General features: G+C 36.3%; 1 protein-coding gene across 9 annotated transcripts in view; it reads left to right on the top strand.

Moving 5' to 3' along the window:
- The window catches only part of TTLL7 (tubulin tyrosine ligase like 7), a 63,361-nt gene that overhangs the window by 25,760 nt on the left and 21,548 nt on the right, over nt 1-16,053 (top strand). For all 9 annotated transcript variants that reach the window (XR_014853736.1, XM_085067933.1, XM_085067927.1 and 6 more), the window contains 9 exons: nt 567-725; nt 1,525-1,741; nt 4,088-4,252; nt 4,983-5,141; nt 9,860-9,954; nt 10,588-10,735; nt 10,818-10,891; nt 13,799-13,934; nt 14,738-14,824. Coding sequence is in view for 8 of the 9 variants with exons in the window: in XM_085067933.1 (XP_084924059.1) it covers nt 567-725; nt 1,525-1,741; nt 4,088-4,252; nt 4,983-5,141; nt 9,860-9,954; nt 10,588-10,735; nt 10,818-10,891; nt 13,799-13,934; nt 14,738-14,824 (1,240 nt within the window). In the remaining variant the exon portion in view is untranslated. The remainder of the gene's footprint in view (nt 1-566; nt 726-1,524; nt 1,742-4,087; nt 4,253-4,982; nt 5,142-9,859; nt 9,955-10,587; nt 10,736-10,817; nt 10,892-13,798; nt 13,935-14,737; nt 14,825-16,053) is intronic.

Genomic DNA, 16,053 nt, shown 5'->3' with positions numbered 1-16,053 from the left:
ATAGGAAATGAATGAGTTGCTTGGCCTGTGTTAAAAGGATATTTACTACAATTCCTTATTTTAAAAAATTATTTCAAAAGGAACAAAAACCTCTTCTTAAATTGCTTCCATTTTAATTTTAAATTCAGTCTTTGTTATTAATATTTTTTGCACCCAGGAAGAAACTCCAAATAAACCCATTCTTCTTTTTCTTGTGTTGATCGTCATACCTCCCCAAACACGTATCAATATGAAAACTAAAATACTTCCCAAATACTATTCTCACCCCCCAAAAATCCATGGTTTATTATAAGTTCATTATTTCTAAGAATAGGAATAGCATTAAGTCATCTGAATAACTGGCCAAAAATGTAACAGGAGTGAGATGGATGCCAAGAAACGAGATGGATATGAATATGTAATAGAGCTCTAACTATTCTTAATGAAATGCAGAAGTTTGCTTTCATATTACAGAATTTTTCAAAAAAAGTTACCTTGTCAAATTGTCATAAGTGCTTTTTAATCCTGAGGATTGAAACATCAAAGTAGTCAAAAGATTTTAACTCAATTACACTTTTTTTTTGCAGAATGATCAAGAGTCAGCCTCAGGAGTACAGTTTCATTCCTCGAACATGGATCTTTCCTGCAGAATACACACAGTTTCAGAACTATGTAAAAGAATTGAAGAAGAAACGCAGACAGAAAACTTTTATAGTCAAACCAGCTAATGGTGCAATGGGACATGGGTAAGTTGTGAGTTAACTTCAATCTTCTTACCCATTAAAGGTGAAATCCAGTGCTACTTACAACATTAACAGGAGCTGTGTATTAGTAAGAAGATTGTATTTCAAGTTGTGTGAAAGTCAATGTATTGGGTGAAGGCTTCACAAGCTTAAACTCAACTATTAAGAACACAATCATTTTATTGTGAATTTATCTGCTGTGCTTAGACTTGTGAGACTGTGCAGTTATTTAAATTCTGTGTAAGAGACTGGAAGTTCATAGTTCATATATAAAACTTTTTTCATTCTGGTGTGGGAAAATGGGAAATACAGAAATACTGAGCCTAATCTGTGCCATCCTTAGTCATATAGATCAGTGTCCTGCTTTGCAAACATCATCACCTTACTAAGTCAGGTTAGCACTGAAAGTTCTTTGCAGCCTGTACCTCAGGCAGAAGTTGTGACAAAGACTGGAAATCTATTTTTAGAGCTTCATGGGGAATAATCACAGAAGCTGGAGACTGGTCGTTCTGCCAAACAATTTCTAAGTGTAGAGCAAACCCATTATTACAAATTGTTGAATCAAAGCAAGCAGAAAGTTACTTTGAAATGGCTCGTTGCCTTTTTTCATCTAGGGAAGCACAATAAAGGACAGAAAACCAAAAGCCTTGTAAGGGAATGGAGCTTTTTCTCTGCCCTAAAAATCAGATATGTAAGTCTCTTCCTTCAGGTAGATTTTAGCCTGACTACTTGGCTGGGTGACCATGATAATCTATTTCAAAGAGTAATGTCCAAGTTTTAAAATAACTTTTGTTTTTACCAGGATCTCTTTAATAAGAAATGGAGAAAAGTTACAAGCTCAGGATCACTTAATTGTTCAGGAATATCTTGACAAGCCATTTCTTATGGAAGGCTACAAGTTTGATTTACGTGTGTATATTCTTGTAACCTCCTGTGATCCATTAAAAGTATTTTTATATCATGATGGACTGGTGAGAATGGGCACGGAGAAGTATCACCCCCCCAGTGACTCAAATTTGGTAAGTTGGAGTTCATTCCAATTTATTGCTTATGGTGCAGACTTCAACCTGGGCAGTGTTTGCAGGTGGTAAAATTAAATAAACTGTGACATGAGTTCATCTGGATAAACTTACGCGCTGTCACTGAAGAGAAAAAATTTTATATGAGATACTAAATACATGCTTTTCTATCAAAATTGCAAGTATAGCCATATTAATGCTTATATAAAAAAATTTTATATGACTTTGTATGTATGTGTGCTGAAGTGCTTAAATGTTGTCTAGAAGAAAGCAAAAGATATCAACCAAAAAATGAAGAAAATCAAATCACTTCAAGAACAGTCACATTGCTTTTAAGTTCATCTGAGACTGAGGCTGGGGTGGCAGGTGGTACTGAGGTTTATCTCCTGCTAGATAATTTCTTAGCATCCATGAAGTTGGGAGTCTTTGCTGATGGTCCTGCAAGGTTCCAGCCATGATTTTGGGAATTTAGGGAGAAAGGAGAGAACCATCACTACAAGGGACCAGCGCTCACTGCAGTCCCTGAACACAAGAGAATCTCCTGCTGCTGCTGCTGTTAGTCAGTGACTGCTTCAGCATACAAGGAGTATGTACTTGGCAGCTTTAGGATGATTCATGTTGCCCTGTTGAGGGGTGTAAACCCTTCTTTTTTGGCACGGACCAAAATGCAGATGTCTAAGGAAGATGTAGATTTACAGCATTGGGAGGCATTAGTAGATCTGGGTTTGTTGTACCTCACTCTGAACTCCATTGCTTTTAGAGCAACTTCAGTGTAATTATGTAACAGACAACACCCTAGAGCCTTTTTGCCTATGTGAAACTTAAAATTGTGACCATCACTTGGTGTGGCTTTGAAAAACGTAGGTACAATTTGAAGCCTGATACAAATGCTATATTTGGAAGTGTTCCAGTTCTATATTTGGAATAGTTTGCTTTTAATATTTTTGTATTGCTGCTAATCTCGGCATTAGCAGCACTGAAATGTGCTCTGAGTGGATAAACAGAACAGGGAGTTGTTCTTCTGTGTTCTCACAACTGCTCATGCTGGAGGTTGTCTATTGTATGAAACAACCTGCTTGTCACTAATGACATTGTTCTTTGGATGACATTGTTCCACAGTGACATTGTTCCAAATAACTTCAGACTATTAGTTCAGATGCACAAACAGGTTCTCTTTTTTTTCTTTAGTCTAAAAAATAATTAGTTTTGTCTGTAATAATTTGGATTTCATGGAAAAGTGACTCAAACCAATAGATTTCAGAATGATTCTCAAAGGACTAATGAAGCATGGGAGAAAGTCATTGCTTCTAGTGCTACTACAATATACTGTTAACTAGCTTGCAATTAAATTGATGGGTTTTGGTAATTTCATTAAATTTTTTAAAGATAAGGAAATGTGGTGAGATAAATGACAGCAGAAGGCTTGTGTTATCTATCAAAGATGAATTGGAACAGAAGGCTTATGGCCACCTTAGAATATCATCTACTCTCCTGTATGTAATCAAACATGACAGAGAACTGTCACTGTGATGAGGACAGGCATCACGGCAGTGTAAGTGGAAAGCTGAATTAATATCTGTGCTGGGAGAGAATGTAAATGTACAGATCATGATTTATAAATTGGCCTTGAAAAGGGAATGCTTTCTTTGAATTCAACTGATAACATGAGTCTACTGCTGGTGACATTTTGCTCCATAAAGGAACTGTCGTGCTCAGTCATTTATGAAATGTATGTCTTGAAATTTACCTCCTTCTGATGTATGGCTACCAGCCAGTTAAAAATGAGCAGTTTTGGCAGATATCAGCATGGCAGATGAGTTTATATGTAAAAGATATTTTAAAGTATTACTATCATGAGAACACTTCTCATAAATAAGCTACAGTGAAAACTGAAATGTGGGATTGTCTATGAAACAGATGCCAGAGTGATTTTTAGCACTTCTAAAGCAGCACTTCAAAATACCATCTTTATTGTTTGCTTCATGTGGAATGTAATCATTCCCTAAGTTATGATAATTGCTCTTTACCTTTTTAGGTAGTTGTTTACATACAGACCTGTAAAAATGGCAGATATACTATATTATCCAACCAAATGTTGAGTGGTAGGTCAACTGACTGCAACTGGCTTAAGGAGAAGCCCAGGTTTTGTTGTAGGAAGGCTGTAGAACGTTCAATAATGGAATGTCTCAGAATGAGATGTACTAAATCTGCTTGTAGTGTATTTGCAAATATGAGCTGTTTGATGATGTCATTATTGATTTAATGTAAATTTTTCTTTATGTGATTTTGAATTGACTATTTTAGAATTGTACTTAAGGTTTTTTAAATGTCTTCTTCCTTTTTTAGAGTCAATTGTATATGCATCTGACTAACTACTCTGTCAATAAACATAATGAACACTTTGAACGGGATGAAACAGAAGACAAAGGAAGCAAACGCTCCATAAAATGGTTTACTGAGTTTCTAGAAACAAATAATCTTGATGTCTCCAAATTCTGGAGTGATATTTCAGTAAGACAGACTAAAGCACTTTTCTTTATTTTGTGTATTTTTTGAAAATTAATTGCTTCTGCCATCTGCTTTACTGCAATTCAGAATGATTTTTGAAACTTTATTAATCCAAAATTCTCAGCAATGGATATCACAAAGGACATACTATAAATGATAATTATGTTTTTTAAAAGACTAAATTCAGAGTCTGATTACAAATTTAATGTTAACATTTTTCTGAGGATCAAAAGTGCTTCCAAACAGTTATGTGTGAATATGTACAAAATTGTAGTCAGTGTTGCATATATCTGTGGACTTACACCAACACTATTGAAGTGGTTGTATTATAGGTGTCTTTAGATGAGGAATAGGCTTAAGATTGTTAGAGCTTAAAGCTGCATGTATGATTCTGAGAAGACTTATTGAAAATTATATTGCAAAATGAAATGGATGACAGTTGGCTATACTATACTATGTTACCAATTTGCTTTTACTATTTAACTTATTGCTTGTCTCAAAGTTTGGATGTACCATGGGAAGTATAACAATGCAGTCTAGAACTATGCAAAGTCATATAGGCTACTGCATAGGAATAGTTCATTTTTTATAGGCGATTTATTTAGTATTTTAAATGTTTTTTTTCTAGTAGATATGTAAATGAAATTTAAACTATTAAAGTATGAAACACAGTAGTTCAATATATGCTGGGTTCTTGTCTCCTGATGAATTCTTCTGATACAAATCCCTGCAGGAGCTGGTGGTGAAAACTCTGATAGTTGCAGAGCCGCATGTTCTTCACGCTTATCGCATGTGCAGGCCAGGGCAAGCTCCAGGAAGTGACAGTGTCTGCTTTGAAGTCCTGGGATTTGATATTCTGCTGGACAGAAAACTAAAACCATGGCTCCTAGAGGTAAACCTCCTTATACAGATATAAAATAAATTTTTAGGAGTAAAGTTAACTAAGCCTCAGCTGAATCCATATCTATGTAAGAAACTTGCAAACAAATTCAGTGCACTGTTGCTGAGCACATAAATGGTGCTTTTCTATAGTATCCATATGGAAGCACTACTTTGCAGTGATTTTTGATACTGAAAAAAAGGTAATTGTTTTCCTGGACTGATGCTGCATTTCAGATGTTTTTGAAAGTTTTAATGGGAAATATAACATTAACCCAGTTGTTATTGTAGCTGGAGGACCTTGATTTTAGCAAGTGAGTGCTACATAGATTTCCTTCATGAGTATGGCTATGTTATATGGCTCTGACAACTTTTGTGAATGTATGCTCTTAATTTTCTTGGGTTTGGGGATATGTGTTCTTTTTGTCTCCTGTGATTTTTAAAAGTATCCCCATAAACAGAAGAAACTAATTTGATACACATGAAATGCTGCAAACAATTGACGTGAAGAGACTGGAAGAAAAATTTCTTCTCTGATATGTTTGTTAGTGGTACAGTTAAATTTAAGTGGTGCTCACACACATTTTCAAGCAGGAATGTTTGAGGTTTGTCTGATGTGCCTCTTATATTGCCCTATTAATAACATATAGATGAAGTTCACGTTTTTTTTTCAGATTGTCTGATTTCATTCTGTTAACTGGTTGGGAGGCTGTGCAGCTTGGGGAAAACAGCAAAATGTATTCCAAGTCTGTCTATTGACAGCAAGTCATGAATATGATTTGGCTACTGATGAGCAAAATGTACACAATTAATTTACTGAATTATAACCTCATTTGCTGGCATTAATACTGTCAACAGTTGTTTTGTTGTGCTTATTTCTCTCAGGGGTTCATTATAATTTTAATTAGAAAAATAAAATTCCTCCACTGTTGCCATGCAGACATAGCATATTTGGTGGCTTTGATGTTCTCGCCAAAAGCAGCACATGACATGAACTTAGTCTGTACTACATCAACATCTTCTGTTTTTGTCCAGTGAAGCTTGCTGTCCCTTTGACTGAGCATTACACTTCCAGATTATCATCTATAGGTTGCCTGTAGCTTGCATATGACTGTATGTGGTTATTTAAGTGCAGACTGAAGTAGGTGTGTGTAACATTTCATTCAGCCTTGTAGCAAATGCTGCCAGAGCAATTCTGTGAGAGGTGGTGAGTCAGGCAGCATAGGGAGTCCATTCTGAAGGACACCTCTCTGTCTCCTCTGATGTGTACATGAGGCATGGAGATTTTGGGGGGTTTGATTCCCCACTTATGGGTCTCAGACAAGAATCATGCTATCCCAGGCTCCTTGTTTATGAGAGTAAAGTAATAAATGCTGCTCTGGTATTTTGGGTTGCTGGAGAATACTTGAGGACTTGGAATTGCGTACATGTTTTTTTTTAATGCAGACATTAAGTATTTCCTTTTCTGCTTTTGGTAATACAGGTATCCTTTAACTTATTTTGCCAGACATTTACCCAAACTAACAGAAATTTCAAACTTAGAAGCCTAATTATTAATTTTGTGTGCTCGTTTACTCTTTTACCTTGCTTGTTTATGCTTTTTTGCAGTGCTTGCAACAGACTGTGTATATGTATGCATACTCTGTGTATGTTGTGTGTAGTGTAGTAAAGGTCAAATATGCAGTGTATATACATAGACTATACATTATATATATTTTTTGTGTGTATATATATATATGTGCACATATATAGATAATTTTTTTTTCTAAAACACTTCTGGCTTCTTCCACAGATTTCCACTCTTATCTCTTTGCACCATTTCCCTCTTGCCAAAACCCCCTTTGGGGAGTGAATCATTCTTTCTAACAGTGGTAACAAGTCCTAATCACAAGGCCCTGAATGTTCCCAGTGTTGTGGGAAAATTGCCAAAATAGGATTAGGACAATCAGTTTCATGTTTCCATGCCTCATGTAGCTTTTCTGTTATAAAGATAGCTTAATAAACTATTAAAAGAAATAAATTGTGCAACATACTATAATGACTCTGCTTTCCTGTGTTGACTTTTGTTTATATTGCCTTGATTCATAGTAGCTCCCCTGCTCCTTGATGCTGCTGAACTTCCGGAAGCTTCTACTGCAGTGAGGGCTCTGGGAAATGCATGATTGCCATCTTGTGGCACCAAATGTTCCTGGCAAGGATCTGTGCAGCCTTCATCCTCTCTGAGTAGCAACAACGACCTAGATCTCCCTTCAATTCTCACAAAATCCAGTTTTATTCTTTCTGACCAAAATTTCCAAGGTAGTTAATTTTATGTGAAAGGAAAAATACAGTTGAAGTTCTTGGATGGACTCCAGCCTTGTTTACCCTCATTATAACCAGCTGGGATCACAAAGCTGTGATCATTGCAAAAAAAGATTCCATGCATTTTAATAACTGCCTCAAGTGCAGGGTACTCAACTTCCCTTGTGATTTATGTGGGCAAGGCAAAAGAAACCTTACATACACATTCAGAAATTTATTATTTAGTGTAATTGAGCTAGCAAAATCTGTTCAAAACTGTTATCAGTCCAGGTGAAATAAAAGTGAACACCTTAGACCAAGCAATTATTGCTGATTCCTATTAATGAAGTGGTTAAAGTACACATACACAAACTTTCTGGCATCTGCTTGTTTCTCTTGTGTTATGCTTGCCCTTGTCTCTACCCTTGGAAGGCCAACATGGGGTAGGAGATGTCTGCTTCTCCAGAAAGAGATGGTTAGGTGGTTATATCGAGTTTTCAGTGTCTTACGTTCTTCACCAGGAAGAACACACTATCGATGGTGAAGTTTTCTTCCTCTTTGCTCTTAGTTTCACTTAGGGTTATTTTTCTTCATTTGCTGCCACCATCCACTTACTGACTGTTTATTTAGTGGCCAGAAATTCCACATTGTCTCCATGTTTTACCACAAGTCTTTTACATCTGGAATCATGCCATATGCTCTCTTTGTTACCCCTAGACACAGTGTTATCTAGTTTACAAGGTTGCATTCCTGTAGTGAACACATTTTGGCCACTGGCATCAGTGTCTGGATTTTCAAGGCCTTTGCAATCATCATTTGCTTGCACTTTGGGGTCCCTCATACAATCCTGTTTGTGTCAACAATCTTCAAGATGTGCCTTGCTGATAAAATTACTGATGTTACATTAAGCTAGTTATGCATGTCCTGGTTCTCGGGTCACTAAACTCTAAATAACCATCTCTGTCTGAAAGATGCACAGACAATGGTTTGGTAACCAGTTATTGTGAATACCTATTGTGGCATATCACTAGTATGTTATCATGATTACAGTGCTACAGTCTTACAGATTAGTCAGCAACCATATCTCTTGTCCTTCTTTGTGATATGATAGATTAGCAGGTCAGTCTAAAGAGCTTGGTCAATTAAATATTTGGATGAAAGTCTTCAAAAAAAGAATGTGTATAAATCTCTTCACTATTTCTGCTGAATTTTCATGATTTTTCTTTCAACATCAGAGCTCCCTGCTCACTTTGCCAGTCTGTCTGCAAAAGCAGTGAATGAGCGGATTCCCAAAGCTGAAAGTCACCCGTCAGTTCCAAGGATGATGGTGCAGCTGGGACTCAGCAACAGGACACTGGGTAGCTCAGCAGCCACAATGGTTCTGTCCCACAGCTCTAGAGGCTCCAAGATGCTCTTAATGCATTTAGAATGCTAAAACAAAATTAACTGCTTTTGCCCTCTGCTTTGGGCATGCAAACTGTATCCCACTTCTGATTTGTGTGGGGCACAAAGGTATTAGTTTTCACTTCTGAAGCTCTCTTATATCTGCCCCTTCTGTAACCAGCACTGATCATTCACTATCAAGGTGAGATTCCTGCTTCTCATTAGCACCCATTGCTCAAGTATACATTTTTATACCAGCCTGGAAAGAGTTCCTGGAATAAATCATTATTCCCCCTCAAGGCTTCCTGAAAACTGAGGTTCTGTAGGGACTCCAAAGCTTGTCAGCTTTATAAGATGGCTGGTTGAAACTCCTGGCTGTTAAGTGTGTGATTTAGTCTCACTGTGAGATTCCCAGTTTTTTCCCAGCATTTTCCTTGTTTCTCTATATTTGTGGTACCATTTTTAATCTCTTATACGTAGTTTATAAGCTTTTTGTTGCTGAGACTGTTAATTATCCTATGTTTTCACACTATGTACTGATGTAATAACTTAAATCTTGACATGTTGCTGTCAAGTGTATCTGAAAAGTTATTTAAATATGCTTAAGAAGACCTTGGAGTAGAGCCTCTTTCTGTCCTTGTATAGTTGCTACTTTTTAGAGTAGTGTTTAAAGTTATTTCAGACTTGAAACTAGGAAAGAGTTTAACTCTTGCTGTTCTGGACCACCACAGCACAGCACATCTTCTGTTCTAGTGTGTTTAACAGCACTTTGTGTGGTAAATTTCTGGTGGCAGCAACCAAGAGCAGATTAGACTGGATTCCCAGTGCCAGAACTTGAATGGTGTGCACTGTAAATGTCTGGATAACCTGCTGACTGAAAGGGTACATTTCCCAGCTCCCAGTATCTGTGATACTCAATACTCTATAAGAAAAAAAAAAAAATGGAAAAGAACTTCTCAACATGTATTCCCTTAATCTCTGCTATATTGGAAGGAGTCATTTTTACAAAGCCTGTTACAATAGGTGAACCTGAACATTCCTGAGTCTTCTGTGTCTCATTTTTTTCAGATTAATCGTGCCCCAAGCTTTGGAACAGATCAGAAAATAGACTATGATGTAAAAAAAGGTGTTCTGCTAAATGCTTTACAGCTTCTCAACATACGGTACCTTGTCCTCTTTTCTTCAGTTGGGTTCTATTTCTGTTGCTTTGATTTTTTTTAAAATTAAATTTGAATTGGACTCAGAGAAAATGAAAAACCTTTTTTCCACCTTCATATTTTCAAAATGTAAATGTTTCCCTTGCTGCCAATTATGCTATAGAAATTAATCCCAATTTAATTTTTCTTCATGCATATGTGCTTGCAAAAAATGAATGGTAGTAGTAATTTTTGTACTTCTTTTTTGAAATTTTTCAAACGCATCTTGACATTGGCATATGCATGCAGTCATGGGTAAGTGGCCATAAAGGAAATTTGCTTGAGTGATAGTGTTGCATTCAGTCAAAAGCCATAGCCCTGTACAGGAAAACTTGGTAGCTGAGATATGGTGAAAAAAACTACACCTCAGGAAAATAGATACAACCATGTGTGTATGTTAAATTATAGCAAAGAGTCAATACAGTATCCCTTAAAGTGTGAAAATACTGTAGCCAGGAAAGTTAATATAAAAAAAAATCTTAACAAATGTTTAAATTCTAATTTTATATGATTGACTGGAAAATGCAGATGATGTACTTGATATGAAAGAGTGTCTCAGCTGCATTGAATTGACATTTCTCAATATCATCTGTATTTCAGGACAAGTGATAAAAGGAAAAATTTAGCCCAACAGAAGGCTGAGGCTCAAAGAAGACTGTATGGTCAAGGGTCAGTGAAAAAACTGTTGCCAGGTTCCTCAGACTGGGAGAGGCAGCGTCACACACTGGAAAGGAGAAAACAAGAACTGGTAGGAGGGGAGAAAAGTGCTGTTTCTTGCTCATGGTTTATACTCTCTTTTGTTTTAATTGTCTTACTTTCTTGATTTGTAGAAGGAAAGACTTGCACAAGTACGTAAACAGATTTCCAAAGAGGAGCATGAAAATAGACACATGGGGAACTACAGGTGAATGTTTTTGACTGTATTAGTAGGAAGTATTCAGTATATTCTTTAGGAACAGTGGAAACAAGTATTTGTGGTAGATAATAATTTTCTGCCAAAAATGTATAGGCATTTTTAGAAAACATATACATCAGGTATATTTTTTTCAGATAGTTCTTTTCTTGATTCCAATTTTTTCCATGCACTTAAGAATTTATATGACATCAGTCACCCTGTTGTTTGTGCAAGACATTTGCTTGAAAGACATGATTGTTAGCATTCAATGCACCAAGAATCATTACTGTAGTTATGAACTTGTTCTCAAATCACATATGATCATTCTTATCTTGGGGACAGAGGGTGCAATATGATTATTCCCCTATAAAAATATCGTATTTGAATTGTATCTCTAAGGCTTGCCAAAAGTTAGGAAACTTTACTCATTCTTCCATCATTTGGAACAGAGTTTGAATAGACTATGTGAAAGACTTTATTTGTATTTTTGCACCTTGATTTTGGATCTTGGTAGGCTGAAATGTAAGTACCTTCAGATTCCTTGGTAAAGTATGTTTAAAAGAGAGCTTTATATTGTCAGTTACAATAGGCATTGACCAGAAAACAAAATTTTTGTTTTGTGATGTTTTTATTATTATTTCTTGATATTTGCTTCACTGAGACGTGAAAGCATGGCCTAGGAATATTTGGTGAAAGGGAGAAAAGTAAGGCTAGGAAGAGATGATGGGAACATTTTCCCACTTTTTGTAACATTCATCCAGGGTGTGAGAGGTCTGAGTTCACGTATTTTATTGTGAGCTAGTCGGAAGCTAGTCATCGCTGCCTTTTTTTGAGCAGATGTTCTATAATTCTCAGTAAAATTCTCATTTAAACAGATAGATGTTTATGTGAAATCCTGATTTTTGATGACTTAACATTTTGCTTATAAAGAGTCTTTCTTTGTAACTTTTCATTCCATCTTTTCATGATATGTGGAGCTGAACTAGTAAGTAAGAGAAAACCCTAGATGTACAATGAAGTGATAAAGTGGTTATTTTCATGCTACTATTAGAAAGAGGAGCACCGTGATGCCTTAACACATTCTTCTTTTCACTAACTTAAAAGTCTAGTTTATTAACTGATCACAATTTCAGTTGCTTATTCAGTTCTTCACTGAAAATGAACCACATGGTCTTTTTATTTAGCTTTTGGGTTAATGTAAATCAATACAACCACAAAAATATTTTCTTCCCCAGGAAAAAGTAAAGTGTCACTTCATGAGGAACGTGCACTTGTAAAAGGGCGGAACAGCTGAGTGGTTTTTTTTTTTTACCATGTGTTTGAGGAAAGGCTGAAGGATTAGAAGAACCTGAGAAGGAAAGTAATTTTGGCTAGAGAAGAAGAGGAATTTTATCTGAAGGCTCTGCAGTATTTTCTCCATGTGATGTTCCTCTGTAGAGCAGGACTAGCTTGTGTCAGGCATTGACATAAAATCATGGAAATTTTGGATGCTAGTATTGATGAATGGATTAATATTGCACTCTGAATGAAAGTCCAGAGAAACCTGAAATCAAGCAGGCTTGGATTTAATCTGTGGATATCAGCTCAGCAATTGGCTTGGTCCATGTCTGTCTGCAAGCACAGCAGGCTTCAGTAGGAGTATCTTGGGGCAGCTGATGTAGGAGCCACACTGTCAAGCTCTTGTGAATTCACAAGGAATTGGAAAGGACGCACACAGCTTCGAAAAGCTGCAGTCTATTTCTAAATATATTAAGAATATTATTCTGTAAACTATTCAATGGCACTTTTCTGCAGTAGAATCAACACCATTAAAAGGCGACCCTAAATTAGAACCTAAATCTCCTTCAGGTGTTTAATACAAACTGGAACAATCTTCATTTTGTTCTAGAAACTGCCCTGAATCTAATGGTATCAAATTATCCTTTTTTTGTTTTGCAACAAAATCCTCATGATAGACAACTTTGCAAGGAGAAAAAGTCTGAAAATTAAGAAGGAGAAAGAAAAGAACCTTGTAAAAAGTTCAGAAAGGATTCACAAATACATAAAAGTCACATAATGTCATGCACTATATAAATGGTGTCCATGCTTTGCACTGCACAGGCCAAATTAATTTATGGATTACTCCTTACAATACATTAGAAATTAGTCTTCCATCTTCATAGTTTCTGGCTGTGTTTCAGGCATTCATGACAGATGGATTGAAGTGGTTTTCTTCAAAGCCCATTGTGGCTTGATGAACATGAATAAATCACCAACTCCTGCTTCTGATTTGTCATAATCTCCTTACCTGTGATTTTAGAGAATAATGGCAGAGCTGCTCTAATGGAAAATCAGTCACCCTATATATCCATGTACCAATTGTTTTTTTTTTCTTTCTCATAGCACCTATTTCTTCCTGTTAATTTTTTGAGGATTTGGCATTCAACTGCAGTACATACTCAATCTTTAATTTATAGCCTGCCCGTGAGATCAAAGGAATTGTTCAGATTTTCACTGTTTTCTGTCCTTTGATTGCTAATACAAATTGTTTTGTGTCCTTTTATTGCTAATACAAATTATGTTGTGGCTCTGAACTTTACATACAATATTTTGTTAATATTTCATGAATCATTCACATCTGTATGCATCACTCACACCCACTGAAATTTCTGAGCACTGCAAAACTGGGTTTTGGTATACCTCTGGAATGACCTGCATGGTATTTCTTTTGACTGGCTAATTGCTGTTTTAAACAAGAATGTGTTCACTGAATTAAAATTAGATTTAGAGAGCAATGTTCAGAGTGTATGTTTTATGATATGATAGCATTGCTATAGAAGGGATGTGTATGCATTAGAGACTGTGCATTAGTGACATTACTTTTGTGTGATAAATAGCTCAGCTTCTATCTTAAACTCTTCTTTTTTTCCTATTTAGGCGAATTTACCCTCCTGATGATAAGACATTACTTGAAAAGTATGAGAGTTTGTTAGCCACTGCTTTCCAGACATTTCTTGCTGGAAGAGCAGCTTCACTTCAGCGGGAAATGAATAACCCTTTGAAAAGAATGAAGGTACTGAAGTACACCAAATACTGGCTTTAGGAGTTACTTAACTTTGAATTCATGAGCTTGTGGATTAGTTTCATTATAATCATGTATGATGGCCAATTAATAGCATTTGATAATGTTCCATGATCTTATTCTTTGTGCAGCTTGTGGGCCAGATCCTTGAATCTGGATGAACTGCAGTGGAGCCAGGGTGGAGACAGGCTAGATGGCTTTAAGCTACTTTGCCATTTCCCTGATCCTCAGCCTTACCCCTGGCCAAACCAGAGGTTGGCACAAACTGCTTTTGAGCTGGTAATTGCCTCCTTCTTCCTCCAGTAATGTTCCCAGCCTATTCATCCACTTGTATGGACTGGGACAAGAGATATCCTAAAACCAGCTCCATTAGTTTAAGGATTGAAGGCAGCCAAAACTGCCTGATTGCCTACGTATTTAGTCAGAGACAGTAGGAAAACAGCTATAATGATAACCAGCTAACATGATGTAATTTGGGATCCTGAGAAATAATTTTGCGTCTTTGTAGTTGGCATCATCCAGCAGTTTTACAGGAATCTTTGTTTAATCCTTTCTTCAGAATTTTATTTTTAATAAATGTTAATACTGGATTGAAACCTCAATTCCATGTTGCTTGCAAGGAGAGATGCATGCATGAGAAGAAATATTTCTATTTCCTCCTGTGGAGGAATCCATAGTCTTATTTCAGGAGTTAGTAATCAAAGTAATTTCAAATTTCTACCACTCTGCTTGAATTTTGGAAGGACAGGGTATGTCCTGCTTTGAATTAATAGTAATGAAATTCCCGTTTCTAGGAGGAGGACATTTTGGATCTTCTGGAGCAGTGTGAAATAGATGATGAAAAGCTGATGGGGAAATGCACCAAGCAGCGAGGACCTAAGGTACTTGACTTTTAGATACCAGTTTTTTGTTTTACTCTATAGACACGTATTCTGAGAATTTCAAGTGGGGAATTTAGTTAGCTGATCCTGCTGGAAGTTTTCTTCCTCAGACTGCCATTAACTCTTTTTTTTTTTTTTTGAGTATGAAGAGAAGCATTTGTCCAACTAAATCCCATTAAATTTTTAAGGGGTTATGAGATTCTTCTTTAAACCATTTTGAGGAATTGCCATGCATGGTAACAACTGTATGAGAGATTGATTGATTTCAGTGTGTGAAAAGATTTTTATATCAACAGTGGATCTCAAAAGAATGCTTTCATCTTTAATTGATTAGTGCCAAAATTAGGATTGTGGGATAAAAGGCACTATGGAAGGTAAAAGAATTAATTAGAATTTTGATATATCTATAGCTTGCTCACTTTCTAAGAGGGTTGTACAGTATATCTTGGAACCTGTTTTGTATCCAAAATCTGCTTTTAATGTGAATGTATATTATTTTTAGCTTAATGCTTTCTGCTTGTGTGCATAGTTCATGTGAGTCTTTGCCTTAAATAAACTGCGTATCTCTAAGCCAGTAAAGATAAATAGTTTGGGCTTGGCTAAAATAAGTATGTTTTTTATATCCTGTAAACATTTTAGGTCAAGTCTGCTTAGAAGAGCCTACATCTCTGTTCTGAGCTCTAATTGATTTGTTTATGGATGCATGTACATATTTTTAGTGTTTTATGTTTCTGATGACATGGTGCACAAATCTGTGGATTTCTGTACAAAATGAATGCTGACAATTGTTCTGAGCTTGAAGAGGTACTTTAGATATGTGCAAGAATCCAAAGAGCTACATCTTATTACAGGCGTGCATTCTGGAAAGAGGATCTACATGCCCAATCTGGTATTAAGATAGATTTGCAGGGACCTCATTACAAATATGGGGATTTTGTGAGCTCGTGCTTTAACAGTGGTGGATTCATTTAAACAAGAGAAAAAACCCCTCAGTCCACATTCCTACAGGGATTCTTTTTCTTGAAGTTCTGTTTTCAGTTCTTTAACGTGGGGTCACTTAGTTCAAGTTTAACATCTCAGTCACATTTTTCCCTTTTCCCAGAAGCTTGTCTTTTCCCAGCAACTCTCAGAGAACTTCTATCTGGTTGTCTGTATGCACACTGACTTGATCTATTCTACCTCTACACTCATTGTTCACAAGACATTCCCAGGCTGGAGGCTGTAACATT

This window comes from Lichenostomus cassidix, chromosome 8 (genome assembly GCF_008360975.1).
Source record: "Lichenostomus cassidix isolate B80296 chromosome 8, HeHo_3.0, whole genome shotgun sequence".
In the NCBI taxonomy this organism is placed as follows: Eukaryota; Metazoa; Chordata; class Aves; order Passeriformes; family Meliphagidae; genus Lichenostomus; species Lichenostomus cassidix.
The sequence above is the reverse complement of the archived record's forward strand: the minus strand, read 5'-3'. Positions and strand labels throughout refer to the sequence as shown.